Source organism: Neohortaea acidophila, assembly GCF_010093505.1.
Source record: "Neohortaea acidophila strain CBS 113389 unplaced genomic scaffold BDY17scaffold_9, whole genome shotgun sequence".
NCBI lineage: Eukaryota > Fungi > Ascomycota > Dothideomycetes > Mycosphaerellales > Teratosphaeriaceae > Neohortaea > Neohortaea acidophila.
The window spans coordinates 759,224-786,527 of NW_022985518.1; the positions used below are offsets into that span (position 1 = coordinate 759,224).

A 27,304-nucleotide genomic window follows, 5' to 3' on the forward strand; every position below is an offset into this window, starting at 1 on the left:
TGTGACTTGATGTACGCTCGGTGCTGAGAGATGTTTTCCATTGGATAGAGAGATAGTCTGCAATCATCAGCCAGTCGAGCCCGTCCCCGTCACCAGCCTTTCCAAGTCGACGCACGGACGATATACCGCATTGAATGTACGGTTATGGAAGGCCGACTTGCTCCCTTTTACCCGTCGTGGGATCGCGGAGCGAAAGCAGGCGTGCACTGGCTCTGAACAATTCGCGTTTCACATGCCCGCCACGTCGTGCCTTCCCTCCCTCCCTAAACCCCCCCATCGTACCTTCCTTGCACGTCGTCATGATTGAGGCCCTCTTCAACCATGTCGGCCATCAAAGACATCCTCGATGACCCGGCGCCCGAGCCTCCCCCTCAGCAAGCACCCGCAACCAGCCCTCCGCCCACGCGCGGCGAAGAGCCAGCCAGACAAACACCGCCCCCTGCCGACTCCGCGCCCGTCACTGCAGAGGAGCAAACAACACCGCCCAAAGACGCCGTCTACACCTCTACCACCGCCTCCACGCGACGCAATGCCAGCGGCAGCGTCTCCTCCGTCTACTCGGGAAACAAGATGAAGCACCTCAAGAAGGAAGACGGCATCCCGCTGTGGCGAAAAGACATCCAGTATGACTTCCTGCATCTCGTCTTCCACGACGACCACCGCTGCTTCACCAAGTACTCCGACGGCACCACCGGCCATACCTTTGCCGAAATCTACATCGACGCCATGGCCAAGAGCAGCAAATGCAGCAAGATCCTCAAGGATAAACTTCTGCAGGATACCGAGGGTCGCATTGGCATGGCCATGGTCTGTCTGCTGGTCAACGTGGGCAGGATGAACACCACTCTGAACTGTTCGTCTGCCCCCATCTTCCCCTACTTTCTTAATTGACAACTCTCCAGTCTTCCCGGAAATGCGTGCCCAGCTTCGAACCTACCACTCCATTCCCGCGCTCCAAGCACACCAGGAACCGAATGCATACAAGCAACTGCAAGATGCTCCTCGCCTCAAATCCATCCTCAAAGGCGCAACCGAGGACGAGCCACAGCCGAGTACCATCGAAGAGATCAAAGCCGCCAGCATCCCCCGCACAAACCCGGTCAACTTGATCTTCGTCATGAGCCAATACGCCCCCAAAATCAGCGAGGTCCACTTCCAGCCCCCGCGAGACTTCTTCGACCTGGTCATGAGATCGACGTTGAGCAGTAAAAGCAGGGCAACAGCCTTCCTGTGGCTCTTGTGGTGGTATCTCGAGAGCGACTTCACCTACGAAGCCTCGCAAAACAACCCCTTTGGCCCCGGCCAGTTCGGCGAAGGGGAGAAGAAAGATGCGCATGTCATGCCGCTGAAAGTGCCCACGTTGGAGAGTCTGACGGAAGAGCAAGCCGCACTCGAGAACGTGGACACGGAAGAAGAACGATACTACGGCGAGGTCAAGAAGAAGGAGCGCACCGCCATTCTCGCAAGCGAGCCGAGCCCAGCAATGACCGCTGCAAGGCGTCCGAGGAAGGAGAAAGGCCTGGTGTCGTCGGGGGTGGGCCAGGCCCTAGACTCGGAGGATGAGTTGAGCGATTCAATGTGGCGCACCGGGGGTTCGACCTTTTCCTCTGCCCGCAGACAGGCCACTACGCGTCAAGACACCATTAGCGACTACACTCGCTCTCCCTCCCCGAATGGAAATTGGGCGGGCCCAAAACCGCCGGGGGACATGCGGATCAACAATCTGTTGAACAACGAAGACGCCATGTCCGAAATGTCACCGCCCGCTGCACCTCCCAAGAAGGGCCCTGGTCGAGGCAACTGGCGGCGCAATCGACCCAAAGACGCCGGCGCGGTGCGACCACAGGACGAACGAGGACACCCCGTTCCGTTGTTACCAAACCCCAATCACGCTACCTTCGCTGCAGAGACATCACGTTCAACCCCGCTCACTACTACTCGGGGCAATCTGCTTCCATCCGATCCGCCCGATACCCTTGATGGTGCTCCTGGCCCCACGGCCTCTTACCACAGCCAGAAGCGGTTCCGCGGTCTCACGCAACACCAATCGGCCATTAACAGTCACCGTAAACAGCAAGTCGACTACAATCTCGATCGTCGCATTCGCAAACTGCATGACCGCGCCCGCGACAAGCGAGAAGTTGAAGGTGCTATCCTCCGAGCGTGGGCACGCGTACGTGTCGTACCTGTCGACTACGATTCGGAAGAAGAAGCAATCAGGTCGCGGAAAGTGAGGGACCGTGTAGATAAGGGTGAGGACGTTGCATCCTTGCCGAAGGGCAAAGAGAACGTGGATGGCATCGAGGACATCGAAGCCCGCATGCGGCCGAGGGTGCTGTACGCGGGCTTTGTGCGAGCGCCCGATGAGGCGAACGATGTCGGAGAGGAGTTGAGAGGGATGGCGGGGGCGATGCGGAAGTGTGGGAGGCGGTTGGAGCGGTGGGATGAAAATACGCAACCGGGCCTGGCGATGCGGGAATGGGAGCAAGGTCGAGCGTCGCGCGAATCTCGACGCGCACGGATCATGAAGGAGCCGAGTATGGAGGAGGATGGGATGGAGATTGTGCCGGCCCATCAAAGTCCACGTGCAAAGAAGGCGAAGGGTAGAGGGGGAAAAGGGAAGGGAGCTGTCAAGCGTGCGGAGCGGCGTGCGGGGCGAAGATCCAATCAGCAGAGCAAGCCCGATCCCATGGACTTGGATCAGATTGACGGAGCGGCGGAGTTGGACGATGTCGATCGAGAGCTCCTGGGAGAAGTGGATGCGGATGAAAGTGAAACTTATGAGGATGAGGTGATGGGAGAAGACACGTGATATTGAGGCCTACCAGGGCCGAGGCTGTATGAGAGGATAGTCGTGTCAGATATGCTATAGACAGTAAATACTGTGATTTGCCTGATGCCGCTGCGTACGTATGTGCTCCGTCGCGATATCCCACAGTCAACGGATCCAAAGTGGCATTCCGGCGCTGCATTCTCCTCTGGGAGCGGGTGAGTAGCCCTGCAGTGTGGTCTCGTTTCGCGCATCGCACGAGTTCCGGAGTACTCAATCATTCTCCCTTCTCCTCGAGACGATTGATGGTGAATGTTCTCGGGTTTGTCTTTGAAGCCGGTTCATCCACGGGATGACAACGCGACCGCCCCTTCGAGGACTCGCATGCCGTCCCTCATCATGATGCCGCCGATCAATAACGGTGCATTGCTCATCCTATCCGCTCAATCTTGTTCAGCTTCCTTGCCGTCATGATCTGCCCACATCATCAGCATTCCACTCCCAAAAGTACCATGCAATTCTGTAATCTCACCTGACTCCTCGTCCTCTGTCCCCTCACTGGCAGATTCATCGCGTGCCTGCGCCCCCGATACGTTCCCAGATCTCTCAAGCGCTTGATGTTCTGTTGCAGCTGGCGCCGCAAGTCATTCTCGAGCGTCATGGTGCTCAGCTCCGCCGCCAGGTCGTTGATCTGCCGGTCGCTCAGTGCGCCGACCTTGGCCGTCTTGTGCACGTGGAACCTGGCCATCAGGCGCGTGCAGACCTGCGGTCCGATGCCGTAGAAGGATTGGAGGGAGCGGGCGACCAGCCGACTTTCGGGGAAGTTGACGCCGAATATGAAGACCTGTGGGGAATGAGGATGGGTAGAATCGCTTACTGATGGATCGAACTTACCATTTCTGCTGCTGAAGGGGGTTGGAAGGGTACCTGAGTCGAGGAAGAGGGAGATGTGGTGGTGGCTCTTCATTTTGCAGCTCGAAACGCTCGAGCCGCAATTCACGAACGCCAAGAAATCCATGCAGACCAGCTGTCCATTGATGAGCCCCCCTTGACCGAGCTTCTTCTTCCCTTCCTGCCTTCACCTACAACGTTGCTCAACATGGCGAGTCTTCAAAAGCTGATCATCACTCTGCTGCTGGTCTGTACGGCCTCTTTCCTCTACTTTGCTCAGACGGTCGAAGCCCAAAAAGGCCCCAAGATCACGCACAAGGTCTACTTCGACATTCAGCATGGCGACGAGGAGATTGGAAGGATTGTGATGGGTCTGTACGGAGGGACTGTGCCCAAGGTAGATTCAATGGAATGCTTGTGCGGGAGGGTTTCTTTGCTAATAAGTGATACGTTAGACCGCCGAGAATTTCCGCGCTCTTGCTACCGGCGAGAAGGGCTTCGGGTATGAAGGCTCGACCTTCCATCGCGTCATCAAGGACTTCATGATCCAAGGCGGCGACTTTACGAGGGGCGATGGCACTGGCGGGAAGAGCATCTACGGAGACAGGTTTGCCGACGAGAACTTCAAGCTCAAGCATACCAAGAAAGGGCTCCTGAGTACGTGTCGTGCTTGCAGTCCGGACTGCATGACTGGGAGCGGAAGCTGACGGCGACAACACAGGCATGGCAAACGCCGGCAAGGACACCAATGGCTCCCAGTTCTTCATCACCACCATCATCACCTCCTGGTTGGACAACAAACACGTGGTATTCGGCGAGGTATTGGAGGGCTACAGCGTGGTGGAGGCCATTGAGAACTGCGCGAAGGGCGCAGGAGACAAGCCCGTCAAGGCGGTCAAGATTATCAAGAGCGGGGAGCTGGAGGTGCCTGACGAAGGTATTAGAGCGGAACTTTAGGCCAGTACGTGATCGGTGGTATACGTACTGGCATGCGTGGCAGACGGACGGAGTGTGGCTGACTTGTTGCAGTGCTCGATGCAGTGCTCGACGCTGCGAAGACGCCCGCTTCCACTGCCGGCCTGGGCTGGTTGACGAAGTTTGCTCTTCTCGCGGTCATTGTGGGCGTGTGTGTTGCGTATGTGCGGGCTCATGCCCCTCGACGATCCAAGCCAGCTGGGAGACATGGAGCGTATGAGAAGGCGAGAATGTTGCCGTAGCGTACACATACAATCCGCGACATGATTTGATGAGGCGTCTTCTCTCCTTTAACTCTGCGAATGTGGATATCGCTGTGCTGTCTAATTGCCCATCGAGCACGTGACTTGCATGGACATGGAGCACATGGAGCCACGAACCAATCAAATCCTGCCCTCTACCGACGACCCTGAGTTTGCCCTTCGCGCTTTCCTCCGCCGGACACCTTAAAGGTAGCGGGAGTAGCCGGGACAAGCCCGGATTTTAGCGTTGTTTCTCCCAAAATTTCGAGAGAAAGTTCTGTGGCGATGATGAAAAGCTGCACCACCTTTCTCTTTGCTCACACCCTCCCTCATCAAACAACCAACTCTCTTGTCTACCCACTCTTCACACCCCCTCTTTCCTCTCAGAGCACCCACATCTGAGCCCCCCCACATCTGTCTCTTCACGGCCTCATTGAAGGCTCACTGAGACGCTTGATTCATTCATACAAACGTCGCCACACTCCCTCACCCACCCTCATTCACTCACTTTCAAACACCCCACGACCTGACAGTCGACACCATCACTCACCACCCACAAACAAGACGTGATCATGGCTGACTCCCTCAACATGAACGGCCTGTCCCTCAAGGACTCTCAGCACGCTCCTCAGTCCGGAGGTCCGCAGCAGAACGGCTTCTCCGAGCGTGCTGCCTACATCCCCCCACATCTCAGAAACCGACCTGCTGCTCAACCCGCCGAGCCCAACGGCTTCGACGGCGGCCCTGCCCCCATGAGCAACGGACTGGACAGCAGTGCCTGGGCTGCACCAAAGTAAGTTGGCTCTGACTTCCCCCAACAATCTGCTCGGGACTTGGGCTGACTTGATTGACGTGCAGCGGGTTCCACGACGATGCCCCTCGCGCAAACAACTGGGCCAGTGCCCAAGCCTTCACCCCCCGTGGCAACTTCAGCGACGGCCCACAGCTGCCCCGTGGCTTCGATCGTAATGCCTATGGCGGCGGCGGCGGAGGCTCAGCTCCCTCTCGCGGACCCATGGGCTCAGGAGATGGACAGTGGAGGGATGGCAAACACGTTCCCGGTCCCCCCAACGCTCGCCTTGAGCGTGAGCTGTTTGGCGTTGCCAACGACCCGTCAAAACAACAGACCGGCATCAACTTCGAGAAATACGACGACATCCCGGTGGAAGCGTCAGGACAAGGCGTGCCCGAGCCAGTGAATGCCTTTACCAACCCTCCTCTCGATGACCATCTGCTCACCAACATCGACCTGGCCGGCTACAAGGTGCCAACGCCCGTTCAAAAATACTCCATCCCTATCGTCATGTCCGGCCGTGATCTCATGGCTTGTGCTCAGACCGGTTCAGGCAAGACGGGTGGTTTCCTCTTCCCCATCCTCTCGCAGGGATACCACACTGGACCATCCGCCGCTCCTGTTCAAGGCGGCGGCGGCTTCGGTCGACAGCGCAAAGCCTACCCCACCACCCTGATCCTGGCACCCACCCGCGAGTTGACATCCCAGATCTACGACGAGGCCCGCAAATTCGCCTATCGTTCATGGGTGCGGCCGTGCGTTGTCTACGGCGGTGCAGACATCGGATCCCAGCTCCGTCAGATCGAGCGTGGATGTGATCTGCTCGTCGCCACTCCCGGTCGCCTTGTCGATCTCATCGAGCGCGGAAGAATCTCTCTTGCAAACATCAAGTACCTCGTGCTCGACGAGGCCGATCGCATGCTTGACATGGGGTTCGAGCCCCAAATCCGCCGCATTGTGGAGGGAGAGGACATGCCGGTGACTGCCAACCGCCAAACGCTCATGTTTTCGGCCACCTTTCCTCGTGACATCCAGATGCTGGCCCGCGACTTCTTGCGAGAGTATATCTTCCTCTCTGTCGGACGTGTGGGCTCCACATCGGAGAACATCACGCAGAAGATTGAGTATGTGGAGGATGGCGACAAGCGTAGTGTGCTGCTCGACATTCTGCACACGCATGGCGCTGGTCTGACGCTGATCTTCGTCGAGACCAAGCGTATGGCCGACTCTCTTTCGGACTTTTTGATCAACCAAGGCTTCCCGGCAACGTCCATCCACGGTGATCGCACGCAGAGGGAGCGTGAACGCGCCCTCGAGATGTTCCGTACCGGGCGTTGCCCCATCCTCGTGGCCACTGCTGTCGCTGCTCGTGGGTACGTGTTTCTTTTCATCATTTATCCTTATCGTTCTCATGAGCATTATACTGACTGCGTTCTGAACAGTCTCGACATCCCCAATGTTAAACATGTCGTCAATTACGACTTGCCCACCGACATCGACGACTATGTCCATCGTATCGGTCGTACTGGACGTGCTGGCAACACCGGTATCTCCACGGCCTTCTTCAACCGTGGCAACCGTGGCGTGGTGCGCGACCTGATCGACCTTCTCAAGGAAGCCAACCAAGAGATTCCTGGCTTCTTGGAGTCTATCGCTCGTGAGGGCACCGGCGGCGGATTCGGCTCCGGTCGTGGCGGTGGTCGTGGAGGCGGTCGTGGCCGTGGCACATCCGCCATGAAGGACGTGCGTTCTTACGGAGGCGGACAGCGCCCTGCCTACGGAGGTGGAATGGGCATGGGAGGCTACGGCGGCGGCGGATACGGCGGCGGCTACGGTGGTCCCGGTGGCATGGGCGGCGGTGGCGGCAGCTACGGCAACCCCAGCGGCGGCGGTGGCCCTAACAGCTGGTGGTAGACTGCACGAATGGCTCCCACAGACCTGGCTTCTGATCTGCTACCGGACCGACGGCGTTTCTGCTTTTCTTCGATTGCTTGGACTGGACCGGTTCGAGTGAGGACGCAGCGGCGAATGCATCGACTCTGCACTGCATCATCGCCTCCGGCTGACTCCATCGGATCGTCTGTTGCCGCTGCTCATCACGGACAATCCCGACTCCTTCACCAACTTCTTCACATCACATGGCGTTACTAATAGAGGGGCGGGCGGGCTTTTCTACGCGGAGAGTGCGAGCCTTGGCTGGCACGGCGTGGAGGGGGTTTCTTTTTCTTTTATGTTGCTGGGTTTTTGATTTTCGACAAGCGATCCTGCATCATCCATCATCGGCGTTAAGAGCGACCTGCATTTGCACTGGGGCTGGGAGCTTGCTGGCACCGTCCGACAATCGGACGCTTCCTGGTCACGCCTTTCCAGTGTGGGGTGCGAGACGCCGAATACCACGACATTGTTGCTTTCAGATGATATCCAAGATAGACTACTTACGGATGGGGCTGGGAGCAACCTGCGCGCTTCCCCTTACCCGACGACGGGTGAGATGGGGAGGCAGAGCGCCGAACAAGGATGGAATGATTTGCATGAGGGTGCGGGATCGTAATGCTGCGAACCAAGTGCTTTTCCATAGACTACGCAAATGGTGTTTTTTCTTGACTCTGAGACTCTCCACCTGCCCGTCGTGTCGTCTCTCGCAGGTGGTTTCATTGGCGAGGGCGTGGTGGTGGTGGAACTCATATCGTCATGGCCCCCCCATCCATCCCACGAGTTGCTGCCATCCCGCTGCAGGCACGGCAAGCACGGTTGGAGGGCAAAAAGTCTAATGCTCCCGCCTGCACCGCACCCTCTCCACCATCCATCCACTCACCACGCGCCTCCACTCTCTTGCACCCCCGTCCCTTCCATCCATTATCTTCTTGAGCGCACCCAGAGGCAAGAGCAGAGGCGGAGGCGACATTCGGCCCTCGTCCAGGGATGCCAAGCCCGAAAGGTCTGCACTTGCTGGCTCGTGACTTCATTCCACCTGCAAACCCTTCGGCCCTCGCCACGATCCCCCCCGTTTCTCCGCCTGGGCGGCGCATTTCCCATCTCTCCACGGCATAGTAACCAGTTTGTTATCCCTCCGACGCAATGGCCGCCGTGGCGAACCAAGCCCAGGCCCCTCTGCCGGCGAACAGCTCGCGAAATGCATCCACTACATCCACCCCAGACTACAGCCGCGAGGCCTCCACCTCTGACATGGCGCATGCGCCTCCTCCACCGCCTCCTCCCCCACCCACCACTCTCCCGCCTCCGACCAAGGGCAAGGCAAAAGGCAAAAAGGGTGGCGCGACCTCCAATGACCCCGCCGACGCCCACAAAGCTTTGCTCTCCAAGATCTCCCAGCTCGAAGCGTCGTCGACGGAGAACGCGCACGAGGCGGCGGAGATTGAAGCCGAGGTGAAGAAGGCCAACCGTGACCTGAATCAGCTGCTCAACACGCTCGAGCCGCACAACAGCAAGCTGGACGCGGTGCAGCGCAAGTACTCCGAGCTGCTGAGCGAGATGAAAAAGGTGGAGCGCGAGCACGTCAAGGCGAAAAAGCGCGGCGATCAGCTGCAGAAGGAGAAGGAGGAGCTGGGCAAGGAGCGCACACGCGAGCGAGGCCTGCGGGAGAAGCTGGAGAAGTTGAGCCGCGACCTCACCAAGGAGAATAAGAAGCTCAAAGAGGACAACAAAGACCTGAAGGAGAAGTCGGCGGAGCGCAACGAGGAATTACAGGAGAAGCTGGAGACGATGCTGTTGGACGTGCAGGACGTCCTCACCGACCGACGCTCGCCGGAACGACAGATTCAAGACCTCGAGCAGGACCGGATTTTCAAGGAGAAGTTCACCTCCTTCCTCCAGCAGTACGAACTCCGCGAGCTACAATTCCACTCCCTCCTACGCACCAAAGACCTTGAAATCGCATACCAGATGGCTCGGCACGATCAGCTCAAAAAGGCGCAAGAGTCGGAATTGAGCAAGAGCCATCAGCTCACTCGGCAAGTGTCGACGTTCAGTCAGACCGAGAATGAGCTGCGAGGACAATTGAATGTATACGTGGAGAAGTTCAAGCAGGTACGTATTGGACGAGGTGGATGATCGTACGAATACATGTAACATCACAGTTGCTTGCTGCTCGCTGGCTGCTTCGGGACGGGCGCCATCCATACATTAGTCACTGACTGACCCTTAAAGCAGGTCGAAGACACACTGAACAACAGCAATGACCTGTTCTTGACCTTCCGCAAGGAGATGGAGGAGATGTCGAAGAAGACTAAGCGCCTGGAGAAGGAGAATCTCAACCTGACCCGCAAGCAGGAGGCCACTAACAAGAACATCTTTCAAATGGCCGAAGAGCGGTCGCAGTCCCAGCAGAGCATCGATCGCCTGACACGGGAGAACGAGAAGCTCAAGAGGCTTTGCCGCGCGATGCAAACGGGCGGGTATGCCGGTGCGGCTGGAGCGACTGCTGGGGGTGCGGATCCCGGTGCCGATTTCGACGATGCGCTCGAAGGCGAGACGGAGAGCGAGTACGACGAGGACGAGGAGTATGACGAAGATGAGGAGGGCGAGTACGATGACGACACGGAGGATGACGGCTTGGACGTGCAACATCCCCCACCACCCCCTCGACAATACGGCCCTCCGCCCCCGCCGCCGCCATCGCAGCCAAAGGATCTCCCAAACGGCAGCAACAATAGCAACAGCAGCACCAAGCCCGCGAGATCGCAGCAGCAGCAACAACAACCCAACGGTGCGGCGGTCAACGGGGCGAGGCATTGATTCTCCGCGCCTTTCTCTACCCTTTTGGCCTATCGGAATTTTTGTGGCATCTTGTACACTCGCTAACTACGCACATCACACACCAAAGAACCACCGTTCCTTGTCCTACCTCTTCACCCGTTGTCTTTCCAATCCGGAGGAGGCATACGCTTGACTGTCCTCATGAATTCCCAAGACCATTTCAGTTGCCATTTTGCTTTCTACTCCTCTTCTCATCATCCGCGCTGCAAGAACAGATTACTACGCCCACCGTAGCACCCTTTTCTGGGATCATCCACTACCGTGAGGTCACTAGCCCAAGGTTCCACCTTGAAAAGCGCAAGATTGACAGGAGGCATGCGTCGTCGTCCGTTGCTGCTGGCCTGAGTCCAAGCCCGTCGAGCTGTGAACCCCGTTTCTTTTCGGTGGTGCGCGTTTGCTTGCTTGGTGTTCTTCCGGTGTGCGGCGATAGCTGCGTATGTCCCTCCACCTCAGACTGCATTCAGAACTGCCTTATTTCCCGCGAGATTAAAGGGGGGCGGACTACTGTTCTGAGGACATGAGCGGATCTACATGAAGCGAGATTGTCTTGACAGGAGAGGAACTCGTGGAGCCTTGTTACAGAGATGTGTTGCAGCCAAGACTCCACATGGCAGTGAGAATCGTCGGGTAGACACCAAATTCCCCTCGTCCTTCTCACCGTCCTCCAGCTCGAATCTCCCTTACCGCCTGCCTCCTTAACTCGCTCTCGGCAAACAGCGCTTCCACAAGCTCCACCACCTCGTCCGCATCAAATTCCAGACTCAGTTCCCCTTCTCGCCACATCCACTTGATGTCCGCCAGACTGCTCTCCAGCACCTCCGCGAGATACTGAAACTTGAGCCACGTAGCGCAGTATACGAATGTCATATCCTGCTCTCCCTCCCCACCACTCTGCGTGAAGACGTCTGTGATGGAAGTGACGCGCGTGCAGAGTGCGTGTAGCTGGTGCGAATCCGCCTCGGAGATATCGCCCAAGTCTTCGATCTCGGAGATGATCTTGGTGGTGATGGTGGAAAGCAGGGAGCCGAGGGATTGCAGCAACGCGCCCTGCGAGAGTATCGGCTTCCACATCTTGTGCACATCGCGCAGTCTTGCAACTGCCCCGTCAATTGCGCTCTCACATTCCTGTTTGAAAGGCGGGACAGTGCAGTTCCCAAATCCTTGCGCTCCGTCGAGGATGTCGCGGAAGATGGTGCGTTGACTCTCCATCTCAGACGAGTAGGCTCTCTTTGCGAAAGTCTCGAGCGCGACCGTATCGTTGTCAAGACGCAGTCGGCCAACACCTTGGGGTCGCGAGTCTTGCCATACGCGTAGCAGCTCTGCCAGGCGAAGGGAGTCGTTGTAGATAAGCATGTTGCCCACATCCACCTTGGCGTAGGCGGTCGGCGCTGTTGCGCGGTATATGGCTAGAGCCAACGTCGGAAGAGTGTAGAGAGCTTGTGACGCAACAGCGAGAGGAGACGTTGAGTAGTCAGGCCCAGCAAGCGTCTCGGCTTCGGAGATGATTTGTTGTAAAAGTTGCAGTATGCCATCCGGGATCGCGGAGACTGTGAAGGTTTCGCGGAGTGTCATCTCTTGCTCCGCTGGCGGTGCCGCGGCTTGAGTGCCGTTTGTTCTGGTGGACGCAGGCTCTTTCCTAGCCACCACCGGCGAGGCTGGCTTTGAAGTCGCATCCTCGTCGTCCCATGCGCCCCAAGCATCCTCCTCATCCCCGTTGGCGTCAGGATCTTCCGACTTCTCGTCGGCATCTTCTTCAACATCCCATGCGCTCGTGTCGTCGTCGTCATCCGGAATACCGCCAAGTTGGACATCCTTTTGGATCCTTGGGGAGTTATCGGCGGGGCCAGCTTTGTCTTCCGAGTCATCCCAGGCCTCATCCCAGGCATCTTCGCTCCCAGTGGCATCGCCCGGTCCTTGCAAAGCAGGGTCGTCTCGACTCAAGACTCTTGTTTCCACTCTCTCAACAGCAGTCCTCTCACTCAGGCCTGCAAACACGAGATTCCGGGCATGTCCAAGGACAGCCTCCCGCCGCTTCGTAAGCCAAGTGCGAGGCGCATTCTCCACCCACTGTCGTAGCGTTCCTGCACCATTCCAGCCGTAGCCCTCGATCCGCTCAGCCAGCTCTTCTGTATCCTCGACAATAGATGTGAACTGAGCGATTTCCGCCATGTTCAGGGGAATGGCCGCATCGAGCCATTCGTCTTCCAACAATTTAGTCATTGCGGGTACGAGAAAGTCGGACAGCGGGACTGTGACGGCGTCGGGCAGGTGGGTAGCGAGGAAGTCCAGGATGTCGTTCAAGTCGTCGAACAGAGAGCTCACAGTAATATCCCCGTTTTTGCCATTAGCGGACATTGTGTGTTTCGAGATGGTGATCGTTGCAACCAACTCATCCTCGTCTACCACCAGGCGTTGCTTGAGGGTACTCTGTTCAATATCTTTGGCAAGCTTCTGGACGAGTGAGGGCAAGAGTCCCAACCCGCGAGCAGCGACGAGAATGTGATCCAAATTCAGCTCCGATACAGCGATGTTTTCCCCCGGCGCCTTGTAGCCACGTCCTGACACCAGCATAGACCGTTCTTCCTCATTTACGGAGACGAATGCATTCCAGAACTCGGTCGTCGTCTCGATAAGGCTATGCCTCAGCTCATCCATTCGTTGGTTGAGTAACTCCAGCGCTCTTGACGATTGAGGGCCTTCTGCGAGCGCTTGAAGGCCCAGTATGCTGGCCTCGGCGTCTTCCAGTCCCTGGAGTGCGCCCGGGATATCCGCTCTGGCCGCATCCTCTTGCGTACGATCGATCAAGCCATTCGCATATTGGATATGCTCGAGTGTTCCAGTGAGGGTCTCATTGAACTGCAGCTCCTCCTCCAACAAGCCAACTTTGCGTCCCTGCTCCTCAACGTTCGACTGTAGAGCGTTTCCTACTTCGGCATCTGCGACAATTTGACGTGCAGTCTCACGCGAGCGCAGAATGTCTGCTTGCAGCGTCTTTGCCTGGGTGATCCATTCGTCGATGTCGCCGGCGGTAGACTTGCTGAGGGAGCGGATCTCGGTGCGCGTCGTTTCTTGTTCAGCACGGAGAGTATCGAGAAGGGATTGAAGGTCCGTGGACGCGAGGGAGGAGGCTGAGATGGACTCCGAGTCGGGGTAAGTGTTTAGGGAAATGTATGCGAGTACTGCCTGCGCAGCCATTTTGGGAAACTTTGTGGGTGCTTGGGACTTGCGACTAGCCTTTAGGGACAGTGCATGGATGAAATGACACTCGGAGGACCGTCATACCTCTCCACCAGCTGCGCGTGGATGGCAGAGAGGCAGACCGGAACGATTGGTGAGAGCTGTCTAGCTGCAAGCACAGCAAGGTCGAGAAACAGGATTACATAAGGAGGCTCTGCGGATGGGGCCGTCCCGCTGCTGGGCTAATGCACGTGCCAGTGCCGCGGCAAATCTGACGTATGCAGATCGCGGAATTCGTCGCTTCATCAGATGCATGTCAACCTGGTTCCATCCACTCCTCACGAGCTGTGACCAGCTCACTCATCCTGCGACACCTCCTCGCGACAACCGCTCCTCTCTCGCGGGAGTATTTGCTCGCTCGCAATCTCTGCTATCCCACTTATCTTCCGCCGCTGCCGGGCCCCAGCTCGCATCCATCTGCTCTTCACTCCCTACTCCCGAGTGCATCCCGCAAGAACCTGGGCACCAACAGCCATGCCGTTGCACAAAGCCTGCCCTTCGCGGAGCTCCTTCTCGAAGGACCGACACTCCCCTCACGGCGGATTTCACCCCTTCGGCGGCAAGCTGAGCCGTCACTTTGGAGAGTCGGTATGTCGCTCACCACGCCCATCACTTATTCCCGCTCAAGTCGCGTGCTAACCCCCAACTCCCAGCTGAGCCCCGACGATGCCTACCTCTCCTACCACGATATTCGTCTGACCCGTGAAGACGTGACAACCATCAAGAACGACTGGCTGACGGACAACGCCATCGCCTTCTGGGAGGAGTACCTCGAACGGGAAAAGCTGATCAGCTACCCCAAAGCCCATATCGTCCTCCTCCGTCCCAGCATGTCCTTCCTGCTCATGAAGACCCAAGACCCTCTCACACTAAAGACGGCACTGCCCGACTTCGCCCAAACCACCCACATCTTCCTCCCCATCAACGACTGTTACCGCGTCGACGTGGCCGAAGGTGGCTCGCACTGGAGCTTGCTCCTGGTCTCCATCATCGATGGCGTCTCTTTTCACTACGACTCTCTATACCCTAACAACATGCACGAGGGCCAGCTCGCCAGCCATCGCTTTTCCCAGCTCCTCGGCCGACCTCTGCGCTTCATCAATCTAGACGACTGCCCTCAGCAAGAGAACGGGATGGATTGTGGCGTTTACGTCTGTCTGATCATGCAATACTTGCTCATGAACAAGCTTCTTCGCGCGCATAGTGGCGACAAGATCAGTATGAGCATGCGCGGCAAGGAAGTCGATGCGAGTGGGGGACGGCGGGCGATACTGAGGATCATCGAGGACAGGCGAGTGGAGGGGGAGCGAAGGAGGAGTCGTAGCCAAAGCCCCTACCTGAGTCCTGCCGGAGGGAGGTCGAGAGGCAAGAGCAAGAGTCGCAGTCCCCCCAGGATTGGCATGGAAAATGAAGACGTGTGATGCTCTCCTCCATGCGATCCTGGCATGCTTGATTGTTTTAGCGACGGCGTTGTGACCTGGAAGTTCTGCTACAAGGACGAATGAGCGAGTAAATAGACGAGCGATGATCCACAAGGCTTGCTTTTATGAATGCGAGATGAGAGTGGGTGAAGATAGCTCGATGCATATGAATGATACCAGAAAGTGTGCATCCACACACATGATGCGATGCGCCTCTTCTCTTTCCCACTGCTAAGATAACCGGGTGAACAGTTCAAGGAACGGTCTTGTGGTCAACGACCAGATGATCAAGCCTCCCAGGCCGTCTAACTCATCCCGCACACCCTACTCGTATCAACCTGCGACACTCGTCAACTCGCATCCTTCACTCATTGTCCAAAGACAATCCAACGTTCCTCTGCCGCCTATCAGGTCGATAGCCGAACCCGTCTCTCGCCGTCGCGGGAGGTCCATTTAACTGCGCCTCCTTCTCCTTCACAAACTCCTCCTTCTGGCTTCGAATCACCCCCAACACATTGATGAGACTTGTCTTCCACGTCTCCAGCCGGCTCGCCACTTCTCTCCACTGGTTCTCGCCAAACACGCGGTAGGTGCTGCGGTGAATGAGGAACTCCTGCTTTTGTTGCGACAGCTTACCCTCCACGAGGCCGGAGCGGATGGAATCGATGATCCACACCTCCACATCTTCCGTCGGGATGGCTAGTGCTTTGGCGATGGTGGAGTACGGCAGGGTGCGAGTGTGGGCGGCTTGTGCGGAGAGGGAGGCAATGGTGAGGAGACGCATCTTGCGGTCGAGCGCGTCCTCGTCGATGCCGTTTTCGGAGCAAAAGGTGGGGTTGGATTCTTTGAAGTCTTGCAGGTCGTCGTAGACTTCCGCGCTGAACAGCTCGAGGACTTCCGACCAGACCTGGTCGGTTTTCCGGAGAGACTGGACGCTGTCTAGCGCGGTGAGATCCTCGAAGTCGAAGTGCTTCTCGCTTTGCAGGGCAACTTTGAGGGCGCGGACGGAAACATCGCGCGCTTCCTGTGAAGACGGGGCGGATTGAAGAGTGCGAAGGGCTTTGAGGAGGTAGGTATAGCTGTCTTCGGGTTCGTTGGCTGCGGCGGCCGCATCGGCGATGGAAAGGTAAAGGGTTCTCGTCTCTTCCGGCTCAGACTCCCACTGCTTCACCCAGACATCGAGATTCTTCAACTGCGGCTGTAGTGTGTCGTAGTTCTTGGAGTTCTTGATCAACTCCACAATGGCCAACAGCACATGGTATCTCGTCTCATCCTCTGGCGGAATGGTGTTGAAGAGGGATCCTAATACTCCAAGCGCGATGCCGGATCCATTCTGTGGGGATGAGGTGATGGGCTGGCTGAGATATTTGCATATCGGCGGGAGGAATTTGTTGGGGTCTTGTGCTTGCGAGATGAGGTGAATGAGGAGGTTGTATGCCGCTTGCAGTTCGCGCTCGGGGGCAGCATTGAGAACCGAGCTGGCGGTGACCAGCTTCTTCAGTACGGCATCTTTGTCGGTCGCTTTCGCTTGCTCTGGCTGCTCCGGGTCGGCGAGGAGGGGCTGCACCTCAGCCGCGACGGTGGAGCCATCGCCTTTCAGGGTGTCGAGGTATGTCGCTAGCTCTGTGGCCAACTCTTCAAAGCTGCCCTCGACGAGGGAGAGCTTGGGCATGCCGGGCATCTTGGACTCGTGGTATGGCTCGCTGAATCGTCAACGATTTTCCCAACCTTGCGCGCGGAGAGAAGTGGACCGATCGGTTCGGCAATCTTTGACAGGGTCGGGGCGAAGTACAAGGCGTGAGATGCACTTGGTTTGACAGCACCGGAGGTCTTTGCTGAGTTGTGAGAGGCTTGTAACCGCGGGGAGTTGGTGGATAGTTGCTCCTCAAAAAGTTCATACCGTGGGCGAACTTTTTCCTTGGCGAAATGGCTGTCGCTAAAGAAGCCTATTGGAAGATCGGAGCGGACGCTAGCGGGTGTCTGCGTCTTTGGCGAAACCACCCCGCCGGGTCGCGCTAGGCCCGCAGAGGAGATCGTCCAACCCGGCGCGGAGAACTGAGAACATGACGCTGGAGGGATGATTTGGTGTGGACTTTTCGCATTACATTTGTATCGCCATCAAGCAACATCTTCACTCGCGGACTCCGCGATTCCTACGCATACATCGCGAGCAACTATACCGAAACCAAGATATCCGAGCTATCGCGACATGGCGCATCGACCCTCGCAAGACGAGTCTCAACAGTATTCCGCCATAACCCGCAGCAACTTCTCTTCTTCCTCTGATTTATTTGGAGCATGGTTGTCCGCACGTCTAGGCACATGGTCACGGATCTCCTGCAGATCTCGACTGTACCCGCCCAACTGTTTGCGCAACTTCTTTCTCCTTGCTGTCATTTTCTCGACGTACTTCTCACGCTGTCGGATGTGATTACTTTCCATCTGTTCGACGAGAGCAACACCTCGAGTGCGGTAATCCTCCACGATCTGCAGTGCAGCGGTTTCCGCATCCACCAGGTGGCGCACGAGCCTATGCGATACAATGACCATTTCGTCAAATAGGTTCATCTGATGAGGCTGTAGGCCGTTACGCCAGAGTGCAAGATCATTCTCTGACGATGTCGACTCATCGCTATCCGTGGAGCTGTCGGACGGAGATGGCGAAGGACTGCGGGTACGTTTGGCTGCTCGCGACGACTTTTTGGGTGGAACGACGCTTCGGTTGACATACTGAGGAGAAATGTCCTTGAGAGAATCGATTCTGGCCTGCTCTTGAGCCTCAGCAGAGATGCGTTTGAGATGGTCGACGAAAGTCGAGGAACTAGGCTTCCGGGACGGCGCCACCCATGGTTGATCGGCCTTTGTAAAGGGGTTGCTTGTCGGCAATGCTTTTGCGCGACCAACGAGCTCTTCATTGTCATCCGTGCTTGCGACTCCAGTAACGGCTCTCGATGCCTCGTGAGGTGCAGCAGGTCTAGGCTTGACATTGCTCGATAGAGCACCATCTTCGGCCAATGTTGAAATGAGACGCTTTGTTACGTTCAATGAGCCACGGTCCACTCTTGACGTGGGATCTGGAGCACGACTGAAGTCTGTGTCCGCTGCACTTGGCGACAGTGGTACGTTCTGAGAGTAAGTTTCCAGAGCAGTCGATAACTCTGGTACTATCATGCCTCCTGGCACAGGACTTCCTTGGCAGTCCACCTTCTGGGAGCCGTACGATGCAACCCGAGCCGGCTTGCGAGAGGTGTCCGTGGGTGGAAGAGCAACATCGATAATAGCTGGTTGCACATGTGTATCGTTAGGGGATGGCGGTGACCCCTCTTCGACGGGTAGGGAAATGTCTGATACAAATGCCTCAGCACGAGATCGCTTCGAAGATGGCCGTTCGACGGTTTCGACGTCGAGCGCCCGCTTCATAGGTCGTGCGTCGCTACTGACGCCCTGCCGGGGTTGAAGTTGGTCGTTCTGATGTACAGCCATGGCTGCGACGGTGGGTGCCTGATCCGTCTTCCGCTGAAAGGTCGGCTTTGACGGTGGCGGCGGCATCGCCTGCTGAGATGCGGTAAGTTGAAGGTCCATTGCTTTCACGTTGCCCACCCTCGGCGCAGGCCCCTCATATGCTTCACCCATAGCAGCGTCGAAATCGCCGATGTTGACAAATTGATCATCTCCTTTCATTGGCGAAGATGCTCGAGGTTGGGGAATGTCTGTAACCTGAGGACGATTGGGTCGTAAACGCTCCGAAATTGGCCCTGGGCCTCCTTTTTGCTTGCTGGTGAAATTGGTGAGAGCCGCAGACACGTCCTCGGCCACGATGCTAGACTCAATTGGTTGCTGGAATCGACCAGATGTGACAGATGCTGATATGGATGGCGGTCCTTTCCCATGCTTTGCTTGCAGCCATGTCACATCGCTGCCCTGGATCTCGGCCGGTACAGATGATCTGCTGTGTAGGACCTCTGAGTTGGGATCCCCACCGCCGAGAGACGGTCTCTGGACTGATGAGCGGCCTTGGTTACGCGGACCGGATTTAGCAAAAGCCACGATGGTAGATTTTCGAGGTGTGGGATCTTTCACATTGGCGGTAACTGGGGGAGATGAAGGATATGGAGTCGGCGTCTTCGGTACCTGAGTCGCCGAATGGCTGGTGTCCATTGCGGTGGTCGCGGGAAGGCGGATGGCTTCACCGTGTACTGATGACGGTGATGGGCAGCTGGATTCTTGTCTGTCTGAAGCGATGATCGCATTCATTTGAGATGCTTCAATGACGAGGCTGGCAGTCTCCCTGGCGTCTTTTGCTGTGTCTTTGTTGTCTACGTCAGAGCGTTGGAGCTCATTCGCATCCAGATTGCCCTCATGACGCTCCTTTTCTGGGGTCTCGGCATCATAATTGACCACTGATTGCTCAAGTTCAACCAGAGTCTCTTCCACGTGCCCTTCGGCGTTGGAGGATTGTTTTGCAGGGGCAGCTTTCTTCGAGGCTGGAACCGAAGCTTCATCCCGGTCAGCAGAGCGGCGGACACGTTCGTCTTGAGGTGCCGTGCTTTGTGCGGCCATCCTCCTTGTCCTCACATTGGGCCCCGCGGATTCCCTTGGCTTGTGCTTCTGAGTGTTGGAAGCCGCGCTTGATTTGGCTTTCGAATTGCTGAGGGATGCAGAGCTGCGGCTTGGCTTGCCTGTCTCTCTTGGTTCCAAGCGGTTTGTATACCGAAACTTCTTCTTCACCGGAGGGATTTCTTTGACAGTTTGTGACTCTGGCAAGTCGTACACATCCTGCTCAACAGTATCTACGCGGCGCTTGGGCTGCTTGTTCTGCTTCAGTATGCTCGAACTTCGTCTCTTTCTCGGTGATGTCGATCGGTCAGCGCCGTCGCTTCGACTGTGACTGTTTCGTGCATCGCTAGTCGCTGGCTGGTATACGGCGGCAGGTTTCGCGCTATTTGCTGATCCTTGCTGCTCTGCATTGCTATTCCTGGATCGCAGCATGCCTGAAGTAGATGCACTGGCTTGAGTTCGGGCTTTCGTAGCAGACGTCTGTGTAGGATACTTGGCTTTGTACTCGGCGTCGATGGAGCCAATTGCTTCAGATGGCGTTGAAGCTTTCGTAGCAGGTTCCGACCTCGCCACGGAGTCACCTTGAACTGAAGTGGGCAGATTTTGACCTCCAGTTCTTGCGCGGAGAGCTGCCAGAGATGATCGAGAAGATTTTGTGATGGAAGGTGGGACTTTCTTCGACCGAGAAGCAGGGGTCTGCATCGATCCACCGATCTGCGTCCCGGGTGCTTGTGCAGGTTGTACTGTCTTCGTGAGGTTGGGGGCGTCGCGATGTGAAGATTCGGACGTGCCATTTGCACTGCGGTAGTGGCCGGGAGCTTCAACGGCGAGGCGCTGCGTGGCTAGCTTTCTTGGAGAGCTCGCCCGCGCCTTGTTTGCTTGAGGGGTGGCGGTGTACAGCTCGTCGTCGTCATCCAGTGAGGTAGGCTGAGGGGTGGGCACGACGGCGTGGCGGGATGCTTGGATGATGTCTTTCATTGAGTCTTCGACCAGGTCAAGAGGAGGGGTGTTTTGAACTTCCACCTGTGGTCGGACTGGATCCGGCGACGATCGCGCTCCCACACTGCAGTCAATGACCTTCTCTGTTTGTGAACTCGCCAGTAAGGGGGGCATCATGGTCCTGAAGCGAGAGTTGCACCCATCGTATGGTGAATTAAAATCGAACAGAAAACGGGAAGTCGGATGTTGAGGTGAAGTTGAATGAGAGTTGAAGCTCGGGAGCGGTAGAGGCTGCAGCCCTGATGAAAGGAAGGAGCTGGTCAAACGCTCCTTCCCTCCCCGATTGTGCGTCAGGCACCACCTCACATCTTGGTATCTCGCTTTGAAGTAGAAGCATTCTCATCAGACACGAAGTGAAACATTGTTTATGTTTGTAGTGCTGCAAATTGGCGCATTGCTGACCTCATGTCGACCGTGATACCTGACGGCTGATGCTTTCCAATTCGGTGCTCAGCCCAACGTCCACCAGTCTGCTCATCTCTTGCATGTCACCGGAACTGAAGCCCTTCTCGGTGCCAGTCAGATCGATATTATCGGAGATCGTTCGCTCTCCATCGCCGTACAGTGGCTTGAAGACGTTGTCGTAACTCGTCCACACCGCGGAAAATACCGCATTGCCGAATTGTCGAAGCCAGCCTGGTAGTCTGCCCCGATCATCCGCGAAGATTTTGCCCAATCCAAAAACCAAAGCTACCACAGGCAGCCAGACAAGTAAAAATGCCGCCTGCCCGATCCGCTGTCGCACGGTGGTGATTTTGTACGGTCTGAGTGATTTCAGATGCTCCTGATACTCATACGGCAGGCCCAATTCCGCCGCTCCGTCTCTCATGAGCTTCAAGTACCTCGCAGACGCTTGCGCGTAGCTGGTGTCTGGCCGCTTCACACGACCACCCAATGGACCCCCATGCGGAGGCAGGGCGGGAGCAAACAGCGTGTGCGCTCGGAATGCCGGCTCCGTAGGGTGCCATGGCAGGGGCTCTGCCGGGTCTGAACCGGGAATGGGATGGCAGTCGACCAGAATATCCTGGTATGAGGAGCCGCCGCCTTCTGTTTGGATGATGTGCGCGTAGTCCTCAGCCGTCACTTCATACACCACACCCACGAGACCTTTGCGCCACTGGTCCTTCCGATACCCGCCCTCACTCCAGTGCGAGCTGGCGAGATCGGCTTTTTCCGCGTCCAGAGGGAGCTGTGTCGGTGCATCGTCTCTGTGCTGTCTTCGCGCTGTATTTGCGAAGCAAGGCTCCAAGTACGGGATGCCAGCCAGATCAAATGTCACACGCAGTTCGGGAACTTGAACATTGATTTGCGATAGCGGTTTAATGCCACGTCTGCCGCGAAAAGTCTCGTTGCACAGGTTGGATCCATAGGCAAGATAGAGGAAAGTCTTGTCCTTGTCGTCAGGCGTTGTTGCGAGTCGACTCCGCTCGGACGAATCTTCTTCCAGCGAAGCCGCAAGTCGTGAGGGCGAGGGGAGCGGTAGTCTAGTCTGACGGGCAGGCCGTGGTTTACGTGTTGCGGAGTTCGCCATGGTAGTCGTAGTGTGGTATCTGCCGCTTTGTGGTCAGACGGGAGGCGCAGCTTCCTTATTCGGCCGCGATATGCGCAGATCAAAATGAGCGCCAGAGAAGTGCCAGAATCGCTGCTCCTTTTCCAATGATCTCCGATCGAGCAGGTATATATTTGTCGAAGTGAAAGCAGTAAAGTTGTCAGTTACCAATCAATGACACTCGCCCAAGCCAAACCAGGCTTGTTTGATGCCGTCTCCGTCGGTGCCCGGCAAACTTTTGATCCGACTCCGATCAGCCGAGAAATGAATGGATGCGCCACAGAACATCCTCAATTGTATAGTACAACACCACAGCACCCAAGAGCTTTCATACATGAAGCTGCTGCCCTTTGGATTGCGAAAATGGCGTCAGGCAGCTCAGGTGAACGCGTGGAAAACGCGTCTGATGCCGATTTCGCAAAGGTGGGTGCACATCGACCTTGCCGAGCGCACCGATAGGAATGCTGACGTCCGACAGGCATTACAAGAGCTGTCCAAAGGCGAACGAACAGCGGCAGCGCTTGAGAGCCAGCTGACACGGATGGAAGCGAAGATTGACGAGCTGCTTGCACAGGCGGAGCAGGAACAACAGGAGGTGAAAAGCACTGATCAGTCTGCATCGAATTCCGGCGCAGAGGGTTCTCAATGACTTGCAATGAAGTGGCAGGAGGTGATTACGTGCGGCAATATGTCTTGTCCACAAATCACTAACGAAGAGGCAGCCACGGCATCATCCAGCCATCTATACCCGGCCTCTTGGTCCTCTCTATTTATCTCGCGCCGTATAATCTATCAGCAATGCCACACTATGCGGACCATCATCTCGCAAGCTCACACATCACCCACCGACGCTGGCTTGATGGTTTCTTGAGGAGGCATGATCGCGGCCAAATCGAACATTCCGTTTTTGTTCTTCTCTACTACGCCCACCTCTGTGATGATTCCATCGATCAAGTTCGCCGGTGTCACGTCGAACGCCGGATTCCACACATCGATTCCAGTCGCAGCGATACTGACCGTTTCCGTGCGACTCAGGTCCAGATCCACTCCATCAAACCTCGGCCCTTTCACACGCGTCATCTCCTGGGGCGCTCGTTCCTCGATCACAATGTCCGCGCCTGACTTGGTCTGCAAATCGATCGTTGTTCTCGGCGCGGCAACCAGAAAACTTAGACCATGCGCTTTTGCGACAATGGCCAACTGGTACGTGCCGATTTTGTTGGCCGTGTCTCCGTTTGCGGCCACGCGGTCTGCGCCGACGACAATGGCTGCAATGCGCTCCGAAGGACCTTTCAGTCGGAGCAGGGCGGAGACCATGGAGTCGGTGACCAGCGTTGCGGGGATCTTGTCGTGCACCAACTCAAAGGCAGTCAATCGAGATCCTTGGTTGTAGGGGCGTGTCTCGGTGCAGAAGGCTCGCTTGAGCTCACCCATGGCGTGAAGTGACCGAATCACCCCCAGGGCGGTCCCGTAGCCAGCCGTGGCCAGAGAGCTGGCTACCATCAGCGTTGTGATGGAGGAGCAGCGATGTCGTATACATACCCTGTATTGCAATGTGTCACGACACTCAGTCCTCCTCCATTCCCGGCAGTTTTGATGATCCATTCCGCCCCGTATCTCCCGATAGCCTCATTGTCAGCCACGTCATCGATCAGCATGCGTGCAGCGGCATCGCAATACGCCTGCCGCACCGCAGCACCTCCACAACCATTGACGCTTGACACCGCCGACACGACTTGCTTCAACTTCCTCGCTGCATCGGCAAGATTGACTGCCGTCGGCCGACTCGTGACCAAGTAATCGAGCTTCTCGACGATAAATGCCGCCACCTCCTCCGCCCTGTCGGACAGCGCGTTGTTCTGAAGTTCGACGGCTAGCGACAAGGCTGCGACAATTGCAATGGCCGGAGCACCACGTGTGCGCATGTCCTTGATAGCATGCCATCCGTCCTGTGCGTTGCGGATCTCATCGTACACTTCTTGATGGGGCAGCTTCAGCTGGTCGAGGATTTGGAGCCGGCCAGGCTGATAGCGGATGGCTTGGAGCACCATGTCTGCGGGAGATGTGTATATGTGTGCGTGTTTCCAGCATTGAAAAAGTTCAACGGGTTGAGATATCTGGGCAAGTTGGAGACGAAGGTGGTTTCATCGGCAGCTCTGATTGGCCCGTTTGTTTGCCCGGCAGCCTTTTCGCCAGCTGCGACTTCGCTCTGCTTTCCGTCCTCGATCCATTCACTCCCTGCAGTGTACACGTCTTGGCCTCACGAACTTCGGGGATAAGCTAAGCATGCGCATCTCCTACGCCGCATCAGAGCCTGCGGATCCCAGCCAGGAGGCCATCTACGAACGCATCAAAGAACGTAGAAAGCCACGGCCATTGATTCCCTTGGATCTCGCCCTCTTGCACAATCCCAACATCGCAGATGGCTTCAACACTCTTATGGGAGCCATCCGCTCCAAATCAACGCTGAACCTGGCCGCAATGGAGATGGCCGTGTGCTACGTCGCCGTTCTCAACAAAGCCGTCTACGAGTGGACGGCGCATGCACCGCTGGCCCTCAAAGCCGGCGCCAGGAGAGATGCGTTGGAGGCGATTTTGCACGACGACGTGAAGAACTCTGCGGTGCTGACGGAGGAGGAAATTGACGTGCTCGATTTCACCTACCAGAGCACCAAGGAAATCGAAGTTCGCGAGTCGTTGATGGACAAGCTGAAGGCGAGGTATACGGAGCGGCAGGTAATGGAACTAGCCATGACCGTCGCTGGCTACAACATGGTCAGCAGATTTCTAGTATCGCTGGATGTAACGGAGAGCAACGGAAAAGAGATGAAGATGCCAGAGTAGCCACTGGCTCTTCGTCAATGACAGCTCAAAGCTCGTGGCATCGTACCGTCTGCAAGCCTTTTCCATCGTTACCCAACACTGCTTTAACTCACAAATTACTATCATCACTGTAGAACATGCTGCATAGATTGCACTGTTGGCGATGGTGAATAAAAAGGGTGGAGATGTTCAGAGAGTCAGAGTGTGCTCCACTCACATCATCGCCGCAAGTGCCGCCGGCTGTCAACCTACAAACTGCACCTCATCTCCTTGTTGATTTCGCCAATCTCTCGCCCACTCATGTCGTGACTCCTGTCGCCTACAGGCGGCCTACTTGGTCGATAATTGGACTGCCAAGATGTCCACCAGCGATCGCTCAGCTTCAGTCCTCTCGGTAGTTGTCATTGGAGCTGGCATCAGCGGGCTATGCGCCGCCATCTCCATTCGCCTCGCCGGTCACGACGTCCGAGTTCTCGAAGCGGCCAAGGAACTCGCGGAAATCGGCGCTGGTTTTCAAATTACGCCCAATGGCGTCCGAGTTCTTCGCCAACTCGGCCTGTACGACATCCTCGAGCCCAAAGCCGCCGAGCCGTCCTTTCTCCAAGTGAGAAGATACTCGGATGGCAAGGTGCTTTCCCGCACGGACGACTTCAACATCGAGATGAGGAAGAAGTACGGGGAGCCATTCTGGGATCTGCATCGGGTGGATGTTCAATTGGCCATGGTGCAACGGGCAAGGGAATTGGGGGTGGAAGTGCGACTTGCGGCAAAGGTGGTGGACATTGACTTCTCCCGTCCCTCGGCCACCCTGGCGGATGGAGAATGTCTGCATGCTGATCTCCTGGTCGGCGCGGATGGTCTCTGGTCGACATCCCGGGAACGCTATCTTGCAACTCTCGGCAAAGCTGATTCGCCCTTGCCCACTGGTGATTTGGCATATCGGATCCTCCTCAAAGTGGAAGACATCCAAGACGAAGAATTGAAGCAGTGGATCGGCAAGCCCTCGTGTCAATTCTGGATTGGGCCGGGGAGCCACTGTGTCGCTTATTCTCTGCGTAACGGGACTATGTACGTTCTGCTTCAAACTCCACCCCTTCCATGGTATATTAGCTGAATTGCCGTGCGACAGGTTCAATCTCGTCCTTCTCACACCCGACAATCTCCCTCCAGATGTCGACCGACAAGCCGGTTCTTTGGACGAGATGAGACAGCTCTTCGCGGATTGGGATCCCGCATTGAACCGATTTCTCGATGAAGTGAAGTCTGTCGATAAGTGGAAACTGCTCCATCGTACCGAAATGGACAATTGGGTCAATGACAAGTCCACCTTTGTATTCACTGGGGATTCCTGTCATCCCATGTTGCCATATCTCGCACAAGGCGCAAACTCATCTCTAGAAGATGGCATCGTGTTGGGCAACGTGCTGGCAGCATTGCGATCCAAGGACCAATTGCCAGCAGCCCTGCGTTTGTATGAAAAATTGAGGAAAGAGCGAGGTGAAGCCATCGCTCGAGAAACGTTTGCCCAACGGCACGACTTCCATATGGACGACGGCCCAGAACAAGAAGCGAGAGACGAGCTCATGCAATCGACCCTGGGCAAGGAGATCGATTGCAAGTTTCCGAGCCGATGGCAGGTAAGTCCATTGTTCTGCCTTTCACTCGGTCGCTGGACTCGGCCAATGTATTGCAATGCTCAACTGCTGATCGATAACAGTGTCCCCAAGTTCAGCCATGGCTATATGGTTATGATGCAAAGGCGGAGACTGAGCATGCTCTTCGACAATGGCCTTTATGACCCGTGAGCTGGTCTCCACCAGCGACGCAAGGCATACGATCCAGTATCATTCAGATGTCTCATTGCCGTGCTGCCGCGGGGTTCGAGTACGTTGATCCAGTGTGAATCGCACTCTCTACGAACGTTGAGAGGGGAACTGCGACCATCTCGAGATATGGAAGTCCCACCAACTATAAATCACAATGCACTGTTGCAGAAACCATCGAATTCTGAGGTCGAGGGGACCATGGCATCGTACCCAGCAGAATCGTCGTCGAACGCGCGAAGAAAGCGTGTGGGACTCCAACGCTTGGCTCGCTCAGTCCACCATTAGTTGGTGCGAGTTGGTACAACTCCCGTCTGATTGCAGCCATTTCTCGCTTCGTGATCGCCCTATCACCCGCGCCACCGTTCCAGACTCTGACTCCCTTTGCCATCTGCAGCTAGCCACCGGTCAATACTTGGCCAACGCCCCGCTCTCCGGCTCCGACTGG

At 56.5% G+C, this 27,304-nt stretch overlaps 15 protein-coding genes across 15 annotated transcripts; 9 read left to right on the plus strand and 6 right to left on the minus strand.

Annotated features, from left to right (window-relative positions):
* The first annotated feature begins 104 nt into the window (after window positions 1-104).
* On the plus strand, window positions 105-2,850 carry BDY17DRAFT_270184 (uncharacterized protein). Its single transcript, XM_033731941.1, has 2 exons — window positions 105-853; window positions 903-2,850. The coding sequence occupies exons 1-2, from the start codon at window positions 322-324 to the stop codon at window positions 2,810-2,812; spliced, it is 2,442 nt and encodes an 813-aa protein (XP_033587276.1). The 5' UTR covers window positions 105-321; the 3' UTR covers window positions 2,813-2,850.
* A 1-nt stretch (window position 2,851) lies between these two features.
* BDY17DRAFT_284699 (uncharacterized protein) lies at window positions 2,852-3,717 on the minus strand. The gene is made up of 3 exons (XM_033732098.1): window positions 3,665-3,717; window positions 3,303-3,614; window positions 2,852-3,245 (listed from the first exon to the last, which is right to left on the minus strand). Exons 1-3 carry the CDS (start codon window positions 3,665-3,667, stop codon window positions 3,201-3,203), a joined length of 360 nt encoding a protein of 119 aa, XP_033587277.1. The 5' UTR covers window positions 3,668-3,717; the 3' UTR covers window positions 2,852-3,200.
* A 152-nt stretch (window positions 3,718-3,869) lies between these two features.
* Window positions 3,870-4,618, plus strand: BDY17DRAFT_255353 (peptidyl-prolyl cis-trans isomerase B; the record flags this gene model as incomplete). Its single annotated transcript, XM_033731524.1, has 3 exons — window positions 3,870-4,058; window positions 4,117-4,318; window positions 4,383-4,618. 3 exons carry the CDS (start codon window positions 3,870-3,872, stop codon window positions 4,616-4,618), a joined length of 627 nt encoding a protein of 208 aa, XP_033587278.1.
* Window positions 4,619-5,131: 513 nt separating this feature from the next.
* Window positions 5,132-7,974, plus strand: BDY17DRAFT_198611 (ATP-dependent RNA helicase ded1). The gene is made up of 2 exons (XM_033730075.1): window positions 5,132-5,671; window positions 5,737-7,974. The coding sequence occupies exons 1-2, from the start codon at window positions 5,451-5,453 to the stop codon at window positions 7,583-7,585; spliced, it is 2,070 nt and encodes a 689-aa protein (XP_033587279.1). The 5' UTR covers window positions 5,132-5,450; the 3' UTR covers window positions 7,586-7,974.
* Window positions 7,698-8,596, plus strand: BDY17DRAFT_198426 (uncharacterized protein). The gene has a single exon (XM_033730074.1). The coding sequence runs from the start codon at window positions 7,810-7,812 to the stop codon at window positions 8,440-8,442; it is 633 nt and encodes a 210-aa protein (XP_033587280.1). The 5' UTR covers window positions 7,698-7,809; the 3' UTR covers window positions 8,443-8,596.
* Window positions 8,597-8,749: 153 nt separating this feature from the next.
* Window positions 8,750-10,426, plus strand: BDY17DRAFT_326590 (myosin-like coiled-coil protein-domain-containing protein; the record flags this gene model as incomplete). Its single annotated transcript, XM_033737539.1, has 2 exons — window positions 8,750-9,718; window positions 9,842-10,426. The coding sequence occupies 2 exons, from the start codon at window positions 8,750-8,752 to the stop codon at window positions 10,424-10,426; spliced, it is 1,554 nt and encodes a 517-aa protein (XP_033587281.1).
* A 675-nt stretch (window positions 10,427-11,101) lies between these two features.
* Window positions 11,102-13,642, minus strand: BDY17DRAFT_312554 (Centromere/kinetochore Zw10-domain-containing protein; the record flags this gene model as incomplete). Its single annotated transcript, XM_033735634.1, has 1 exon — window positions 11,102-13,642. One exon carries the CDS (start codon window positions 13,640-13,642, stop codon window positions 11,102-11,104), a length of 2,541 nt encoding a protein of 846 aa, XP_033587282.1.
* Window positions 13,643-14,158: 516 nt separating this feature from the next.
* On the plus strand, window positions 14,159-15,105 carry BDY17DRAFT_318330 (uncharacterized protein; the record flags this gene model as incomplete). The annotated part of the gene is made up of 3 exons (XM_033736177.1): window positions 14,159-14,272; window positions 14,338-15,004; window positions 15,038-15,105. The coding sequence occupies 3 exons, from the start codon at window positions 14,159-14,161 to the stop codon at window positions 15,103-15,105; spliced, it is 849 nt and encodes a 282-aa protein (XP_033587283.1).
* A 364-nt stretch (window positions 15,106-15,469) lies between these two features.
* BDY17DRAFT_318331 (eukaryotic translation initiation factor 3 subunit M) lies at window positions 15,470-16,786 on the minus strand (the record flags this gene model as incomplete). Its single annotated transcript, XM_033736178.1, has 1 exon — window positions 15,470-16,786. One exon carries the CDS (start codon window positions 16,784-16,786, stop codon window positions 15,470-15,472), a length of 1,317 nt encoding a protein of 438 aa, XP_033587284.1.
* A 399-nt stretch (window positions 16,787-17,185) lies between these two features.
* Window positions 17,186-20,921, minus strand: BDY17DRAFT_198872 (uncharacterized protein). The gene is made up of 2 exons (XM_033730077.1): window positions 17,811-20,921; window positions 17,186-17,626 (listed from the first exon to the last, which is right to left on the minus strand). The coding sequence occupies exons 1-2, from the start codon at window positions 20,776-20,778 to the stop codon at window positions 17,499-17,501; spliced, it is 3,096 nt and encodes a 1,031-aa protein (XP_033587285.1). The 5' UTR covers window positions 20,779-20,921; the 3' UTR covers window positions 17,186-17,498.
* Window positions 20,922-21,064: 143 nt separating this feature from the next.
* On the minus strand, window positions 21,065-22,192 carry BDY17DRAFT_254619 (uncharacterized protein; the record flags this gene model as incomplete). The annotated part of the gene is made up of 1 exon (XM_033731448.1): window positions 21,065-22,192. The coding sequence occupies one exon, from the start codon at window positions 22,190-22,192 to the stop codon at window positions 21,065-21,067; it is 1,128 nt and encodes a 375-aa protein (XP_033587286.1).
* Window positions 22,193-22,573: 381 nt separating this feature from the next.
* Window positions 22,574-22,859, plus strand: BDY17DRAFT_326596 (uncharacterized protein; the record flags this gene model as incomplete). Its single annotated transcript, XM_033737540.1, has 2 exons — window positions 22,574-22,633; window positions 22,689-22,859. The coding sequence occupies 2 exons, from the start codon at window positions 22,574-22,576 to the stop codon at window positions 22,857-22,859; spliced, it is 231 nt and encodes a 76-aa protein (XP_033587287.1).
* A 182-nt stretch (window positions 22,860-23,041) lies between these two features.
* BDY17DRAFT_326597 (uncharacterized protein) lies at window positions 23,042-24,261 on the minus strand (the record flags this gene model as incomplete). Its single annotated transcript, XM_033737541.1, has 2 exons — window positions 23,042-23,702; window positions 23,753-24,261. The coding sequence occupies 2 exons, from the start codon at window positions 24,259-24,261 to the stop codon at window positions 23,042-23,044; spliced, it is 1,170 nt and encodes a 389-aa protein (XP_033587288.1).
* Window positions 24,262-24,496: 235 nt separating this feature from the next.
* On the plus strand, window positions 24,497-25,054 carry BDY17DRAFT_312558 (AhpD-like protein; the record flags this gene model as incomplete). Its single annotated transcript, XM_033735635.1, has 1 exon — window positions 24,497-25,054. One exon carries the CDS (start codon window positions 24,497-24,499, stop codon window positions 25,052-25,054), a length of 558 nt encoding a protein of 185 aa, XP_033587289.1.
* Window positions 25,055-25,391: 337 nt separating this feature from the next.
* Window positions 25,392-26,831, plus strand: BDY17DRAFT_318334 (uncharacterized protein; the record flags this gene model as incomplete). The annotated part of the gene is made up of 3 exons (XM_033736179.1): window positions 25,392-26,101; window positions 26,163-26,670; window positions 26,751-26,831. 3 exons carry the CDS (start codon window positions 25,392-25,394, stop codon window positions 26,829-26,831), a joined length of 1,299 nt encoding a protein of 432 aa, XP_033587290.1.
* Window positions 26,832-27,304: the final 473 nt, after the last annotated feature.

What these genes read in the sequence shown, in the direction of transcription:
- BDY17DRAFT_198426 (XM_033730074.1), top strand. Translation starts at nt 7,810, where the DNA reads ATGGCGTTACTAATAGAGGGGCGGGCGGGCTTTTCTACGCGGAGAGTG.
- BDY17DRAFT_198872 (XM_033730077.1), bottom strand. Translation starts at nt 20,778, where the DNA reads ATGATGCCCCCCTTACTGGCGAGTTCACAAACAGAGAAGGTCATTGAC. An exon ending in CAACCGAAGCGTCGTTCCAC is followed by an intron (nt 17,627 to 17,810) that starts CCAAAAAGTCGT and finishes TAGGCTCGTGCG; the next exon opens with CCACCTGGTGGATGCGGAAA.
- BDY17DRAFT_284699 (XM_033732098.1), bottom strand. An exon ending in GACAGAGGACGAGGAGTCAG is followed by an intron (nt 3,246 to 3,302) that starts GTGAGATTACAG and finishes TGATGTGGGCAG; the next exon opens with ATCATGACGGCAAGGAAGCT.
- BDY17DRAFT_198611 (XM_033730075.1), top strand. Translation starts at nt 5,451, where the DNA reads ATGGCTGACTCCCTCAACATGAACGGCCTGTCCCTCAAGGACTCTCAG. An exon ending in AGTGCCTGGGCTGCACCAAA is followed by an intron (nt 5,672 to 5,736) that starts GTAAGTTGGCTC and finishes ATTGACGTGCAG; the next exon opens with CGGGTTCCACGACGATGCCC.
- BDY17DRAFT_270184 (XM_033731941.1), top strand. Translation starts at nt 322, where the DNA reads ATGTCGGCCATCAAAGACATCCTCGATGACCCGGCGCCCGAGCCTCCC. An exon ending in GATGAACACCACTCTGAACT is followed by an intron (nt 854 to 902) that starts GTTCGTCTGCCC and finishes ACAACTCTCCAG; the next exon opens with TCTTCCCGGAAATGCGTGCC.